The 14,988-nt window shown below is 34.4% G+C and overlaps 2 protein-coding genes across 6 annotated transcripts; both read left to right on the top strand.

The window, feature by feature from the left end:
- Positions 1-561: 561 nt before the first annotated feature.
- On the top strand, positions 562-8,060 carry LOC130825256 (probable protein phosphatase 2C 35). 4 transcript variants are annotated; one of them, XR_009046863.1, is made up of 5 exons: positions 571-865; positions 1,071-2,052; positions 2,811-2,942; positions 5,180-5,538; positions 7,143-8,052. XR_009046863.1 is itself a non-coding variant. In XM_057690389.1 (4 exons), exons 1-3 carry the CDS (start codon positions 1,144-1,146, stop codon positions 5,381-5,383), a joined length of 1,245 nt encoding a protein of 414 aa, XP_057546372.1. In that variant the 5' UTR covers positions 570-1,143; the 3' UTR covers positions 5,384-5,386; positions 7,143-8,060. The 4 variants fall into 4 exon arrangements, 2 of the variants coding, with proteins under 2 accessions (XP_057546372.1, XP_057546371.1); XR_009046864.1 differs by having other exon boundaries at positions 562-2,052; XM_057690389.1 differs by having other exon boundaries at positions 570-2,052; positions 5,180-5,386; positions 7,143-8,060.
- Positions 8,061-8,362: 302 nt separating this feature from the next.
- Positions 8,363-14,547, top strand: LOC130825255 (rRNA-processing protein EFG1-like). Of its 2 annotated transcripts, none has more exons than XM_057690387.1 (7): positions 8,363-8,832; positions 9,120-9,249; positions 9,344-9,471; positions 9,678-9,816; positions 13,028-13,142; positions 13,336-13,399; positions 14,011-14,547. In XM_057690387.1, the coding sequence occupies exons 1-7, from the start codon at positions 8,677-8,679 to the stop codon at positions 14,230-14,232; spliced, it is 954 nt and encodes a 317-aa protein (XP_057546370.1). In that variant the 5' UTR covers positions 8,363-8,676; the 3' UTR covers positions 14,233-14,547. The 2 variants fall into 2 exon arrangements, with proteins under 2 accessions (XP_057546370.1, XP_057546369.1); XM_057690386.1 differs by having other exon boundaries at positions 13,999-14,547.
- Positions 14,548-14,988: the final 441 nt, after the last annotated feature.

The following is a 14,988-nucleotide window of genomic DNA, read 5'->3' as shown; positions in this document are numbered from 1 at the left end:
TAATAGAACTTTATAATTTTAATTTCCGGTCAAATAAGTAAAAGTAATAATGTAATAATGATCACTAATTGATTTACATTTTAACTATTTTGCTTTAAGTAAAGGGAACCTTATCATCAATTAAAAAATGACTAACTTAATCTGATACTAACTCGATCAATAGTAATTAGTAATTCGTAGCCGAATTCTACTTGAAAAATACCCGAACCCAATCTGTACCCGGTAAAACTGAACCAATTATTAACCGATGACAACTCGAGACCGATTGAAATTCGACACGAACTTCAACCAACACTGAACTGATGCTAACCCGATAGCTCGAATAACCGATCTTCAACCAAACCGTGACTAATCGACCCGACCCGACCCGAGTGTGACCCGTCGAAATACCCATTTGAAATATAACCAATTCAAAATACAACCGAAGCGAATAACAACCATTTAAAACCAACCAAATCACCTCAATGAATGACTCTTTAATTTTTTCTCATCCCATCCTGTGCGAAAAAAAAACTTTTTTTTTCTCTATACTTTGAAAATTGAGACCCCCAAAATATTTGTTTTGACCTCAGACTGAGTCTATGCGTGGGAGGGGAGCGGTAGATTATTTCTTTAGTCTTCTTGTCCGTTGTCGCACTTGTTTTTTTCACCCTTTTGCACGTTGTCAGAGGCAGACAGAGAAATTTTATAGTCTTTGAGTTTTGGATTTCAATGGTTTCCTCTTTCAATTCTGATTTTTGATATTTGCTCTCATAATTTCTTCTTCATATTCTACTGTCAACATTTTCATAGGGATTAATCGAAAATTGTGTTTCATCAATTGAAGAATTAAGGGTTCGTACTTCGTTCCTGTACTGGATTCTTGGTGAGGAATCGCTTCTTTTGGTACATTGAATTATTTGTGATTTACTCTCTTTTTGGTACTAAATTTTTTCATTTTAAGTAAGATTATACTGTTTATTTGATCACCCATTTGGCTTTTCCTGTTAAGAAGTGCAATTATTTGGTATGATTGGTATTCATACTGGGTTTATTGTTATTGTTGTTTTCTTTTTGGGTTATTTTTCCAGTCCATTGTCTCGAACATGGCGAGTTTACTTTGAAGATGTAGATATTATAGACTAGATAGGCAGTGTATAAGTTATGGGTTGTGTTTATGGTAAATGCTGTAAACGTCATCATGGTAAAGGTCGTGAAAATAGTGAGGCATATGGCCAATCAGGTGTCCATGGAATACCTGTCTTTGCTGAAAGTTCATTAGAATATGCTCCTGTGCCTTTTCACAACTTTTGTTTGGAGTATTCCGTCCTTACTCAGCGAGGGCATTATCCGGACTCGCCTGAAAAAGAGAATCAAGATTGTTATATAGTTAGGACACAATTGCATGATAACCCAAATATTCATTTCTTTGGAGTGTTTGATGGACATGGGCAATTCGGTGCTCAGTGCTCGAATTTTGTTAGGGATAAGTTGGTAGAACTTTTGTGTAGTGATTCCACTCTGTTAGAAGATCCTGTAAAAGCTTATAATGATGCGTTTCTTAAAACGAATGAGGAGTTGCATAATAGTGATATAGATGATGCCATGAGTGGTACAACAGCAATTACTGCTCTTGTTATTGGGAATACTCTTTATGTTGCAAATGTTGGCGATTCTAGGGCTGTAATTGCGATTAAGAATGGGGATAAGATAGTTGCACAAGATTTATCTCATGATCAGACTCCATTTAGGAAAGATGAATATTCGAGGGTAAAGTTGTGTGGGGCTAGAGTGTTGAGTGTTGATCAAGTGGAGGGTTTGAAGGATCCGAGTATACAAACATGGGGCGATGAAGAGACTGATGGCAGTGATCCTCCAAGATTATGGGTTCAAAATGGAATGTATCCTGGCACAGCATTTACAAGAAGTGTTGGGGATAGTACAGCTGAAAAAATAGGTGTTATAGCTGCTCCAGAAGTATCAGTGGTTCCACTTACGCCGGATCATTTGTTCTTGGTTGTTGCTAGTGATGGCGTTTTTGAGTTCTTATCAAGCCAAGCAGTTATTGATATGGTATGCACATCCAATTGCAGACTTGCATTTGTGCTCTTAGTCTATTTCATATTTCTATAATCTATGTGCTATTGCCTCTCTCTGTTGGTGCTCATAGTTTGTTTCATTCTCTTTGGTTGATTTAAAGTTTTATCACATTGACTATTGTTTTTTCTCTTTTGTTCTGTAATTATATTTGGAAAGTGTCCTTCATCATGCATTGATTCTCTTGTTAGTATCCATTTTGATTTCTTAAATGCATTGATTTGTAGCTTTTGAGATTTGCTTATGAACAGACTCAGCAATACTTATACTACTGGATCAATTACAAATGACATAACGTAGTTGTACAGCTCTAGTGCTCTACAAATGTTTAATATTTTATCTGTTTTGCATAAGTTCCTTTGTGTACTTTGGCTTATAAATTTCTGTTGCAAACAACTGCCTGAACTGTGCATGCTTCAATTGTTGGCTTGATATGTTTCTCTTTGAGTAATCAAAACACTAGTGAAGAAGTGATTTGGGGTGTCAGATTTTGCTAAGTTCAGTGTTAAGAATGCCTGGTTGGAACCCAGAAGAAGTAAAACATACATCTTTACTGTTACTGGAATTCATTCTTTTTTCCAACATGCGATTGCTGTTTGAATTAAGTTATAGCAATATGTGCACATAAGTTTACCAGCATTTTACCAGCAGTTATGAAGCTTGAGCAAACACAATAGTCCTTTGTTGGTCATGTCAACCTAATTCTATTTTCATCTGTTGACATGTGTGCTTAGGTTTCCAGTTATCAAGATCCTCGGGATGCATGCTCTGCAATAGTAGGAGAGTCTTACAAGCTATGGTTGACCCATGAAAACCGTACAGATGATATAACTATCATTATTGTGCACTTCAAGGGTCTATCTAGTGTATGTATTCCTTTTAACTATAGCATGATTTCGTTTGCTCTCCTTATATGAATACTTGCATTGTTTTTTTGTATACTTTCTACTTTCTGGGTAAGTATTCTATTTATTTTTTGTACTTCATCATATATAAGCTTCTCATATTTTTAGACTTAATACATCAAAGAAGGAATGGAATGGAACTAATTATGCATGTGTTTCCTGTATAGTATAATATCTTTTTTAAACAAGTTCCATAGCTTGGTATATGTTTGTGGTTTTATTTACACAAGTAACACTATGGTAAAGGTGGTATTCCAGTTTTACACCGAGTTTCAGGGCAATGCATAAATTTCAAATCCCAAAGCTAATATTATGTTAGAGTTTCTCTCGCTGTGATGGCAATAAGCTTTTGGCCTCTTGCATTATGAGTTGTAAAAGCTATATTTACCCAAGTTTTGAGTTGTGCTTGATTTGGTAAATGGCATGCCATGTTTTATTTGATATTTGGTAAATGGTTCATCTTAAGTAGTTGGTTGTGCTTGATTTGACAAGTGCTTTGACACTGTAAAAGTGTTTGGGTAGAATTTATGCTAATAAAAATTCATGTGGTATATCTTGTCATTTTCAAGCGAACTTTGAGATGAGACTACACAACTCAATCAACTCATGAAAATGCTCTTGAATGGTTTTTTTCCCTTGCATTTTGAAAGTTTTGAGACAATAAATTTGCCCACCCTTTATTGTACTAAATGCCGTAAATACATGGTTTGACCATCAAAACCTCCAAAATGCCTCAAATAAGCTTACTTTAGTAACCTTTGTTTTACGTAACACAAATTTTGTGATCTAAAGGGATTAGAATTGGTGAATAATGAAGACAATTTGGTGTGTTCATTTAATTTGAAAGGAGTGGTTAAGAAAGGGCCTGAATAAGAAAGTAAATATTCTGAATCAGGTGTGCCCTTTTCTTGTGCACAAATTCTTGCATGAGACGCACCCTATTTATGGGTTTCATAACCCAACCAAAACAAATTATGAGCATATGGGCTCTTTGTTTTCTCACAAGAGTAACTCTTTACAATGAAGAATAAGTGTGAATATATGGAAGGTGCATCACCTCCTCTCCAGCCCAATGTATTTAATGCTCTTGTGTCACTCATACCCATTTAATATCGATTTTTACGAGTATATTTCAATTAGGTCAGTTGAGTGGGTAATTGAGTACAATCAAATTGACATCTAACATAGTTTTACTGTTTCACCTTATCTTTCTCTCACATCATCAACTTTTCATGTCACCTTTTATATTATTTGTTCTCATCTTTTGTCTCCTCTTTCAGTTGCACCTTTAAAGTTGAAAAGCTTGAGAGTGTTAGTTATTGGTTATGTTTTTCTTTTTTCCTCTTATTTTTCTTTAAGTCGCAAAGCTTGCGAGTGTTAGTTATTGGTTATGTTTTTCTCTTTTCCTCTTATTTTTCTTTTTTCCGGTGCACATTGTCTCACTTCATGCCTAAGAGGTCCTTCGACTTAAGGCTACTCCAAAAATAAAATTCACCAAGCACCTTCATTTGTGAAGTTCTTAGCAAATGAGTTTCTTTGAATAGAAGATGCACCTTATGAATATGGGTTATATTATTCGCCTTTTAATACGTTTTCCTTTATGATCTTAACATGAGGTGTTACAAAGATGGAGAAAATTTTATATCAAAAATAGAAAGATTCCTAAGTGAACAAATAAAGAAAAAGGTAAAAAAATGAAAAGTTAGACTATCAACTGACACCACATGACCCATCAACAACTTGAGCTACAAAATCTGAATCCGTTACTTAGATAAACCAAACGATGTATATAGTCTATAGATGTAACCTTTATTGTTTTCGTTATTCCGTCTTTTCTAATTCATTCCCTTTCCATTCTAATTCAGTAATTCTTGTACCAAACACCCCAATAAAGTGATCAATTAGAAAAATGGGTTGATTGTATGGACTCGTCTCATGGTGAGATGGTCTCATACAAGACTTAGCGTATTCTTGGTGGTCGGTCATGCATGCTTTTGATGATGATCTGTAAAGGAAGTAAGCCGTTGCCTGTGCTTTGTAGAATTAGTGTTTATAATAACAAAGTTTTCGTCTAAAAATCCCAATTCCATATTAAAATATGTAAGCGTCTTGTATTATTGATTAATGTATTTGTTTCTTCTATGTTTTGTTTTATTTATTTGTTTATTTATTTATCAATATTTTCTTATTTGCTACAGTCAGATGTAAGGCCTACTGGTGTAATGACTAAAGCAGAAGCAAAACTTGTTGGTGTGAGGATAGAAAAGGCTACTTCTGACACGTCCACTGGATCGGAGTTCATCCAGTCAGCAGGAAGTATTTTAGCAGATCAGTATCCTTGTCGACCAATGATATCTGTGGATGGTAATGTTGTTGATGTATCTCCGTCTCAGCCGGCATAAAGGGTGAGGTTCGTCTGCATCTTCTATGAAAAGGTTCCCTCTTTTTGGTATTTGCAAGTTGGAGATGATTTTTCTGTGTCTATTCACGGCCGGAGGCCATCTTAGATTGATTCCAAGAAGCGAGGTTCTTTTATATTGATCTATTCCATGAAACGGTAGGATTTTTATTTTATGCGATGCACTTATTCTATTTACATGTTTTGTTTGGTACCTAGTTGGATTTTAACTCATTTAGTGCTCTTTTCTTTTTTTTCTTTTTTTTTTTTTTTTTGCCGGAACCTACTTAGTGACAGATTAGACTACTACCACCTGCTATTTTCCATCAGCTTTTCATTTTCTTGTATTTTGAAATAATTTATCTATACTGAGAAGTTGAAATCTGTTCTAACATTAATCAAAAGCGATGGTCAGCTAAGTTTTAAGCTGTTTATTATTAACTGAATATACTCCCTGTCTCTATATAGTTTATGCAGTTGTTATCTCAACTAGGTCTATGAATGATACTTTAATTTTTATGAACTTTATAATGCTATAGTAGGTGGATAAGCTGTTAGTGGAGGTTTAATGAAAGAAAGAATCGATGATTCCCATTCAGGAATTATTTATAATGCTATAGTTAAATGTTGGGTACTTGCTGTAAAAGGAAATAAGTACACTACATGAGGACAAAACAAGTATGTCATATGTGGGTTATGAGGGCATTATGGATATTTTAGTATGAGTTAGTTAGTATGTTCTAGAAGGGGGGAACTTGTATAAATAAGATGGGAGAGTAGAGAAAGTTATCAGAATATTTTGCAAACACTTTTGGTTTAGTCCTAAACTCATTCTTGGGAGAGTGCAAGCCAGTCGAAAGCTTGTATCACTACCATTGTATTTCTTGAATCTCATTAATACATCAACAATTACTCCCTCCGTTTTTATATTTTTTCTCAAATAGAATTTACTAATTTTAGTGTCAAACTTTGACCATGATTTCTCATCGATGTATATGAAAAAAAAAAATTCATGTGGGATCTTGATAGATTCGTCTCAATATTAACTTTCTAAATATCAACTTTTTAGAACTTTTAAAAACTTAGTTAAAATTATTTGATTTTTAAGTTTGCATTGTGATCCACGAAAAAAGTGAATGGGAAGAACAAATGAAAACAGAGGGGATACATTTCTACTTTCTATTTTGCAAGGGTGAACAATGGATTGTTCCAGTTCATTACAAAGTAACCCCCAAAAAAATCTACTAGCTGGTAAAAGACAGATCAATGTTCTTTCTTCCTTGCGTTTTGCCTCGCCCCCTCTAGTTGCTTTATTAAGGGAGAAGGGAAAACTATTGGGGAATGTGAGGTGACATAGAGAAATGTAAAAAAACCGAGTGGATGGTTTTTAGCCAAAAAACAAAAAGAGAAATGGGTAAACAGTTGCAGTATGCTCAAATAGCGAAAGGAAAAGAAGGGGGAAGGGTTGATGAGAGAGAAGATAGATGAGTTTTTCTTCAAAATCCTTCCATTGTTGGAAAGATTTGTTTCTCAACATATGGAGTTCATCTCTCAAATTCCTTGCCTTCCAATTCCCTTACCTTTTGATTCGTCATTCAAATGAACCAAATTTCATCTCCCAGTTCTTTTTCGTTCCGTTTGCTTATTTTTTTGGGTAAATACCAAGAATGGCATACATTTAGGGATTGTGGGCGTACTATTACATGTTATTACGATAAAATTCTGATTGTAATCATATCGCTCGTTATTTTTGTCTTTGACAGGTAGCTGAAATGGATAGTCAAAGAAGCTTTCAACCAGAAAATGGAGAATGTTATATCCAGTATAAAACATTCTTTGGCCGGGCTTGCTATTTGTGTTTTTCCGTTCAATAATGGGAGTAGTGTGAAATCAATAAAGATGGGAGTTAGTATATAGCAATAGCATTCTGCCTTCATGTTTGCATGTTTTAGTTGATTGAGCAAGTCTAGATTTGCCTGTCAGAGTTGATCGTCAGGCACAGGCACTTCAGCAGTTTATCCATGTTTGGAGTTCGGACTCTCGATTGTTTCGGTATTACATCCGAGATTATGCATCGTCTGTAATGTATTTGTCGACTCAATAGTCAAGTCTATGTAAAAGGAAATCCTGCTTCATCACAACTTTTCAGTTTTCTGTAGGATTAGTATTTGTGGGATATTGAAATTATCCATAATGTATGTATATTTTCTTTCGAGCTGTTCTTTTGTGACTTCAAAACTAAGAGTCAATATGTTAATATTTGTGTCAGTTGGGTTATTCAACCCATTTTTGGGGAATGTTTTATGATGAGACTGTCTCACACAAGAATTTGTGTCCAACTCGTCTTGTATGAGACCATTCCATACAAGTCGTAATGAAAGAATTAATGATGGAATTTGATTTGTTTACAAAAAAAAAATCATTAATACAACATATAGAACAACAACAAATTCCACGTTTCAAGTTTTTTGGGAAGGACAAGAATATCAACACCATGAAGGTAGTACATCTTGAATCTACAAATGTTACTGATAATGCGTTCATTTGAATTTATCATTTGTAGTTCTTTTTAATGATCGTTTGATCATTGTTACTGTCTTTATGAATCATCAATTACGAACATAATACTCCTTCTTATTCACCCTAAATTTCTTATTTTCTTAGTCAAATCACCCTAAATATCTCATTTCTATTTTGGGCATGTTAGCTTTACCAATTTATCTTTATTAAATTTAACTTTTTCACACCTTTACACCTACTAATCTTTCTTTCACATGTGGTCCCATTTGAATACTTAAGTCAAATAGGACACATTTGGTGAATAGGAGTGAGTATGTACTAACAACAACAATGACATTACTTACAATTATCAACCAAGTGAGTCCGTACATTTAAATAATAATTCCACGGTGAGACAATCTTTATTAAACTAACCTAAAGTTCACTAACACTCTCACAATAATTATTTATAATTTAAAATGATCATTTACAAACTTAAACTGAATAATTATAAACTTAAAAAAAATTTTTAAGGTGATCACGTGATCACTACTAATTTTAAAATGTTCAATTAAATAATTAATTGATTATATGAGTTCGTTTAGAGGAGACCATCGCTTTATAACTTGTCTTGTGGGTTGGGGCTTGGTTGCTTCGACAACTACTGCGCTATGGTCTGTAGTCTGTACCGTATCCAGTTCAGCATTTTTCGTTTCCCTTTGATCATGTCGTTGAGTTCCCTGCTGTAGTCTCTCATCCTAAACCCTAATTTCTCTATTTCGCTTATCTCTCTCCAACATGCCGCATGGCGGTTATGGAAAACGCCGAGTTGCTGGACGGAAGACCACTACCAGTACCAGTCATCGTTCCAAGCTTTCCGGAGGAGTTAACAAGAAGCCCAAGGCTGCATCTCTTAAAAATCAAATTCGTTCCACTGAGCGTTTGCTGCGCAAGGTATCTTTCTTCTTTGAATTTTATCAAGTTTTCAACATTTTGTTTATAATTAGATATAAGAAAATTTACATTTTTTTTTTCTTTTTATTGATTGAAATTCATAATTTTCGCTTTATTTTAGATATTAGGACATTAAACTTTTGCCTAATTGAAGATTATTTGGCGCTTTCAAAATTTATCTTGGTGAAGTAGAGTTATTGTGGAGTATTTGGGTCACTGGCTGTAATTTTTGCGTCAAATATGGAGTCATTGATGATTGGTTTATTTTGTTTTGTATTATCATGAAGGAACTTCCTCCTGAAATCAGATTAGCTCAAGAGAGGAAGCTAGATGAGCTGAAGAAGCAGCAGGACCTTCACATTCGATTGGCTGTAGAGCGCAAAATATTTCTTCGAGACAGAAAGATCAAATTCTTTGGTGAATTTCTTATTTTTAATTTCTTTCTCTTTTAAAAGACTTAATGCAAGTATTTGATCATTAATTTGCTTATCGTTAATATTGTAATTCATAGAAAGACGAAAGATAGAAAGAAGAATGAGGCGTTTAGAGAAGCACCTACGATCTTCATCTGGTCAAGCGCAAGAGAAAGAGATTTCTGAACAACTTGCCCATTTGAAAGAAGATCTGGAATATGTTAGAGTAAGATATATATCAAGTATTAGTGCTGTCAATAATACTAGATTGTCTAACTTTTCTTGCTAATGACAATATAAGTCCGGTTATTAAGTTGCACCATTTTACATTTTACTTCTAGCTATTGTTTTACACTTGAATTTCTCTTTACATTTTCTGCTATTTATGTATTTTTTACTCACATATTTTTTTTTTACTTCATTGTGTTGCAGTTTTTTCCCAAGACAGAAAAATATTTGTCTTTGTTTTGTGGCGACGATGACGCAGAATTAGTGGAGAGGAGAAATAGATTTAGGGAGCAGATTAAAGCAAACCTAATTGCTGCCGCTGCTACTGGGAAAGACTTGGAAGGTACCACTTTTTTATATTTTCTTTATTAGCTTCTACTTACTGGATATAAACCCTGTAACATGTGAATTCACAGAATACCTTAGTAATCTATAACTCCCATATGTAGTTAAAGTGAGATTCAAGAATAAATTCGTGCTTATTGTAAAAAGGAAGGATATGAAAGTCTGTTATGTTGTATAAGATTGCTTCTGCAAAGGATGAAGGTTTATATATATGATAAATTGAGAAATGATCAAAGAATATTTAATCATGTTAGGTTGGGAAGTGATGGTTTTCTAGAGAAATTAGATCAGGTTGATAAATAAGTAGTAATGTATTCAATTATTTCCTTTTCTTAATCTAGCTTATTACATATTTTGATTTTGTTTGGTTGGAAAATAGGTCATTTAGTTTATTTATTGAATTAAATTGATTATCCTATATGGGGGTCTTTATAATCGTGTAAACATCTCATGTGCAACACCAAATCAAATAGTAAAATGTAATTTGCAAATCATGTGTTTATTCTATAGAGGGAGATAAATAGTCAGAAGTAGAGTTAGCAAATTAATTAAGTCTTATGTTTTTTGCGGACTTTTAATGAGAGAGGAGCCTCGAGCTTAGAGCAAATCCATGGTTTAGAATAAACTGTAGTTGTCACATATTGGAACAAGTCAACAAGGAGCCATGGAGAGATAATAAGATACTGTTGAAGAAGGAAAACTGGAGGTAGAAGAAAAATACCATCAACACTAATGAAGATAAAAAAGGAACCATTCACGACATATTTAAGTGCAATCATAAGGACTCTACCCATGTATTGTATCCACATCCATGTCGAGTTAGTTGGATTCAGGTTATGGAGATTATGAAACCTAATTTTCTTACTTCTGTATTTGAGAATAGTTCAAACACTTACCTTAGCTTATTGTTTTATGCTATGTTACTTGTACATGGGTACTGATGTTGGGTACAGGTATGTGTCCAAGTGTCGAATACGTCTAAATGTTCTATTTTACGCCAAAATTCAAGTGTCTAAGTGCCATCCGATGTCCAAGAGTATCAAGGATTGAACATGGGTACTTGAAGCAAAATGAAGAGTCCGATTAACATAGGTTTTATGATACTTCTTCCGGCTTTTAAATGTGCCATTTCTGCCAAAGACGTGAGCGTTTTTTGGAGAAATGTGGCACTTAAAAAATTCTTGGGAATCATAAGTTATTTTTGGGTCGTCAATTGTAAATTTGATGGAAAGGTACATGTGATTGAAGATAGAGGAATGATCTAAATTCAATACATCCCTCCAACAAGTTACTTAGGCATTTAGACTTGTGAATTAAAACTCACTTCAATTTTTACAAAACATGCAAAATGTGAAATGATAGAAAGTAATTCTAGATAACTCAAAATCAATGGAGACTCGGACTACTTAATCAAGGCATACTCAAATTAAGCCCCTATTTTAATAACTATTGATAAACTCAAAGTTAAGAGAAAGATAGTTTACGAGATACACTCATATTCGAGCAAAAACTCACATTTTCATATAAACTCAATTGCCACTGTTTTATTCTTTTTATCCAGCCATATCTATAGTGGATACAAGCATAGCTAAGCAATTCTGAGACTATTAAGCTTGATAAAATAACTCTTCATATGACTCAATCAAGTATGAATTGAACTTGTCTCTCGAGCTACTACATTACTCATTTGAAGTGACATTTGTTGCTCCATTTGCTCTTCACTAATGTTGATTTTTATGCCACACACTAGGAGGCTCGTTAATGCTCTTAGTGGACTGATTGAACACTCTTTTAACTACAAAAATTATGCCAGTTAGATTTTTAGGTCCTTAATCCCTCTTTCAGTCACATCATGTGTAAGGAGAAACAAGTTGAAGTTGTGACTCCTGTGTAGCTTGAGTTGGATCAATCTCTGAACTGATAACATATAACTTAAAGTCTTAAACTCTTGTATTTACGCCCATGTGATGCACGTTATCATTGTTTTCCTTGCTAATTATGCTTGATCATTTTGCATGTCTACCTTTCATTAGGTTGTATACAATGATCACAAGTTTATTGTAAACAAACAGACAAAAATAGAATCAACCTGCAATGGTTATATACGGACCTCATCTCCATAGTTGGACCAACTATGCTTCTTAATTTTGTACTTGAAAAAAGCTTGTACAAAAGATAACGCCTAAGAAATGGATTTCAGAACTATTTTGGATATTTTAAGTTTTGGTTCAATGAGAGAATTATTAGAACAATTGTTGATCTTAAAGATGAAGATATCGTGAACTTGTCCATGATTTGATCTGCAAGTTACACATTACCTTTTTTTTGGCTTAAGCTCAGCCTGTGTTCTTCGAACCTTCACATCAGACTAGTGGTGTTTAAAGTCATGGGCTATATGTCTTTGTACTCTATCTCAAATGCTAATTGTTTTGGTGGGGATGGGAGAGGGAGAGAGATCTCCTTAAAAAACTAAGGCTCTATTTTGATGTTTCACGAGTTAGTGAGAGATCTTTGAACCATCTTCTGCTAGCCACTTATTTTTTTCTTTTCAAATTTTAGTTCGATTGGATTAAGTTATAATCTTCAACTTTGATAAATGGAAGTAATATTTCATGCAATTGGAAGAAGCGGTACCATAAAAGGTCATATGAACATGGATTACCAAAGAGGCATTCTAGGGCTTGAAACGGTGTTTTTAAATTGAGTGTCCTTCCCTCTGTGTCCTGGTATGAAAATGAGTATACGGTTCACTTTAATATGTATTGCTGGATGTCTGAGAGAATAAAATTAAAGGATACTTTTGGTTTTCAATATTAACCTTACGTTTGGCTCTGAGGGACAAATTCTTGCCTTTTTTTAGTGTAATTTTTGCTTCATTTTGTCAGCCATTGAAAGTTAAATAATTTAGTGTTTCCTTCAGTGTCGGATTTAAAAACTTGAAAGTTATATGCTTTTTACATGATTTTAAGATTTTGTTTTGATTCCCATGTTTGATAAGGAAGACTCTCTTTACCTATATCTTGTTTTAATCACCTCTATTTGGGGCTGAACAATAAATGTAGTGTCTGTCTGTAATACTAGACTCGTCTGATAATTCTTTTACATAAATTCAAGTATGCTATTGTGGAATTTAGTTTAGTGCTTTCTTGTTAAGTATTGTCTCTTTCCTTCAAACTAAAGCTTATTGTTGTTTACTTTTGCATTTACAGAGACAGGTAGTGAGGATGATGGGCTAGCAGATATGAGTGATGATGATTTCTTTTTATCAGGGACATCAAGTGATGAAGCAGATGCAGATGATGAGTTAACAGATTTAAGTGCAAGGTGCCCCCCCATCCCCCCCCAAAAAAAGCTGCTTCTTTTACCACTATATCATGGTTGCAGGATGCGTGCATTGTGCACCTTTATTTGCTTATCTTAGGCTCTTGAAAAAAATTAGTTTTTCTATCACTGTTTTGGTGCTCCTCGTATCCAATTTTTAGCTAGTAAGATTAAAATCCGCATGGTTTACTGTCAGGGAACAAGCATCCAGTGCTTCCGGCAAAGCTGCATCTGGTTTTTCAAGTGACGACAAAAATCAGGTGCTTTCTGTGCACATTTTAATGTTCTGTACATTAGTGAAGCATTCTTTTTGGGAAATTCTATATGGTAACTGTAAGCATTCAGTTAAATCATATATTTTGAGAACTAGCAAAGGCATAAGGAACAAGAACTTATTGAAAAAGGAGCTGCAAGATGGTTTTAAGTGAATATATTCTTTATTATATTTTGTTAGTTGTTAGAGGCTATATTACTTTCTAGGAAAGGGTTTTGCTGAGCTCTACTGTTAGTAATATATAGATCTTACTTTGAACTATGTTACCTAGACTCTTACACCCATATTTGACTTGCGTTCGTGTCCAAATGTTTGACTCGGGTACGTGTCCAAGTGATTCGGCTCGTGTCCATTGTCTGAGTCGGCTATTTTATGTAAAATTATAGTATTTTGAACCAAATTGAAGTTTGCTAGTGTTACCCATGTTCAATGTCAAGAGTTGGGTAAATGGGGGCGCTAGAAAATCGTTTTTCACAATGTGGGTTCAATAAGATAGTAAAGGAACACACTTTTCTACGTACTTGGGAATTAGAATTTCAAAATTTGTTTTGGTATTTTTGTTTTATATTAGTTAACCTATTATAGATGTCAATGCAGAAGCAGAAATCAGCTCGGTCTTTAATGCCACCTCCTCGACCTCAGAAATCATCAACACACAGGAATGTGTACGCATCCAGGAATACATCACACCCAAGGGCCGCATATTCAGGTAATAGAGGATCATCAAATTCACAAACGGGGCAGAGTAGTAACATGAGTTCCAATTCTGATGCTCCCAAGCGGAAAAGAAAGCGTAGACCTAAAAAGAAAAAGCAGTAAGGGCCGCATACTCGGGTAACAGAGGATTATCGGATTGACAAATGGGGCAGGGTAGCAACATGAGTTCATCAGTTCCAATTCTGTTGCTCCCAAGTGGAGAAGAAAGCGTAGACCTAAAAACAAAATGCCGTAGGTTTTCGTTTGTACTTGCCAGCTTTGTTATGTCTACGACTTAATTGTATTTGTTGAAGCAGACTTAAGTGCATTCGAGAAGGAATCTATCTCTTGACAGGGTTGTACTAAACTTGTGGAAACTATTTTTATGCCATGTATTTGAGCTTGAATTGTTATATTGTAAGTCGAGTTTTTGAGTTATTTGGTTGCGAGGAAATTTATCGTTACTTTGCCTAATGTGGATACCAAATTTATACAGCTTAAATTAAACTGATTGTGGCTTCTGGTTTAACACTTCTGTCTTTTATTTGTAGTATTACTCTCAGGAACCTCACTTGAAAATCTACAGAACACAACTATTTTTGGGATCATGGCCTGCTTCCTTTTGTTACTTTTTTCTGATTTCCTTGTGTTTTCGTTTAATCTGTTTTGCTCTCTTTTGTATTAGGAACAAGTGTCCTTTCTTAGTGGTTTAATAATGTGTCTTGTATAGGCAGAAGAATAATCAAGAGAATAGTAACAATCTCATATCCTCATCTTAATGTAACACTCTGGCCCCATGGAGGCTGTAGACGGGTGCTATAGACTAACACAAGTGCTTTCAATGTACTTTGGCTTCACTATGAAGTTTTTAGCAAATGG

Source organism: Amaranthus tricolor, chromosome 10 (assembly GCF_026212465.1).
Source record: "Amaranthus tricolor cultivar Red isolate AtriRed21 chromosome 10, ASM2621246v1, whole genome shotgun sequence".
Lineage (NCBI taxonomy): Eukaryota > Viridiplantae > Streptophyta > Magnoliopsida > Caryophyllales > Amaranthaceae > Amaranthus > Amaranthus tricolor.
The sequence above is the reverse complement of the archived record's forward strand: the minus strand, read 5'-3'. Positions and strand labels throughout refer to the sequence as shown.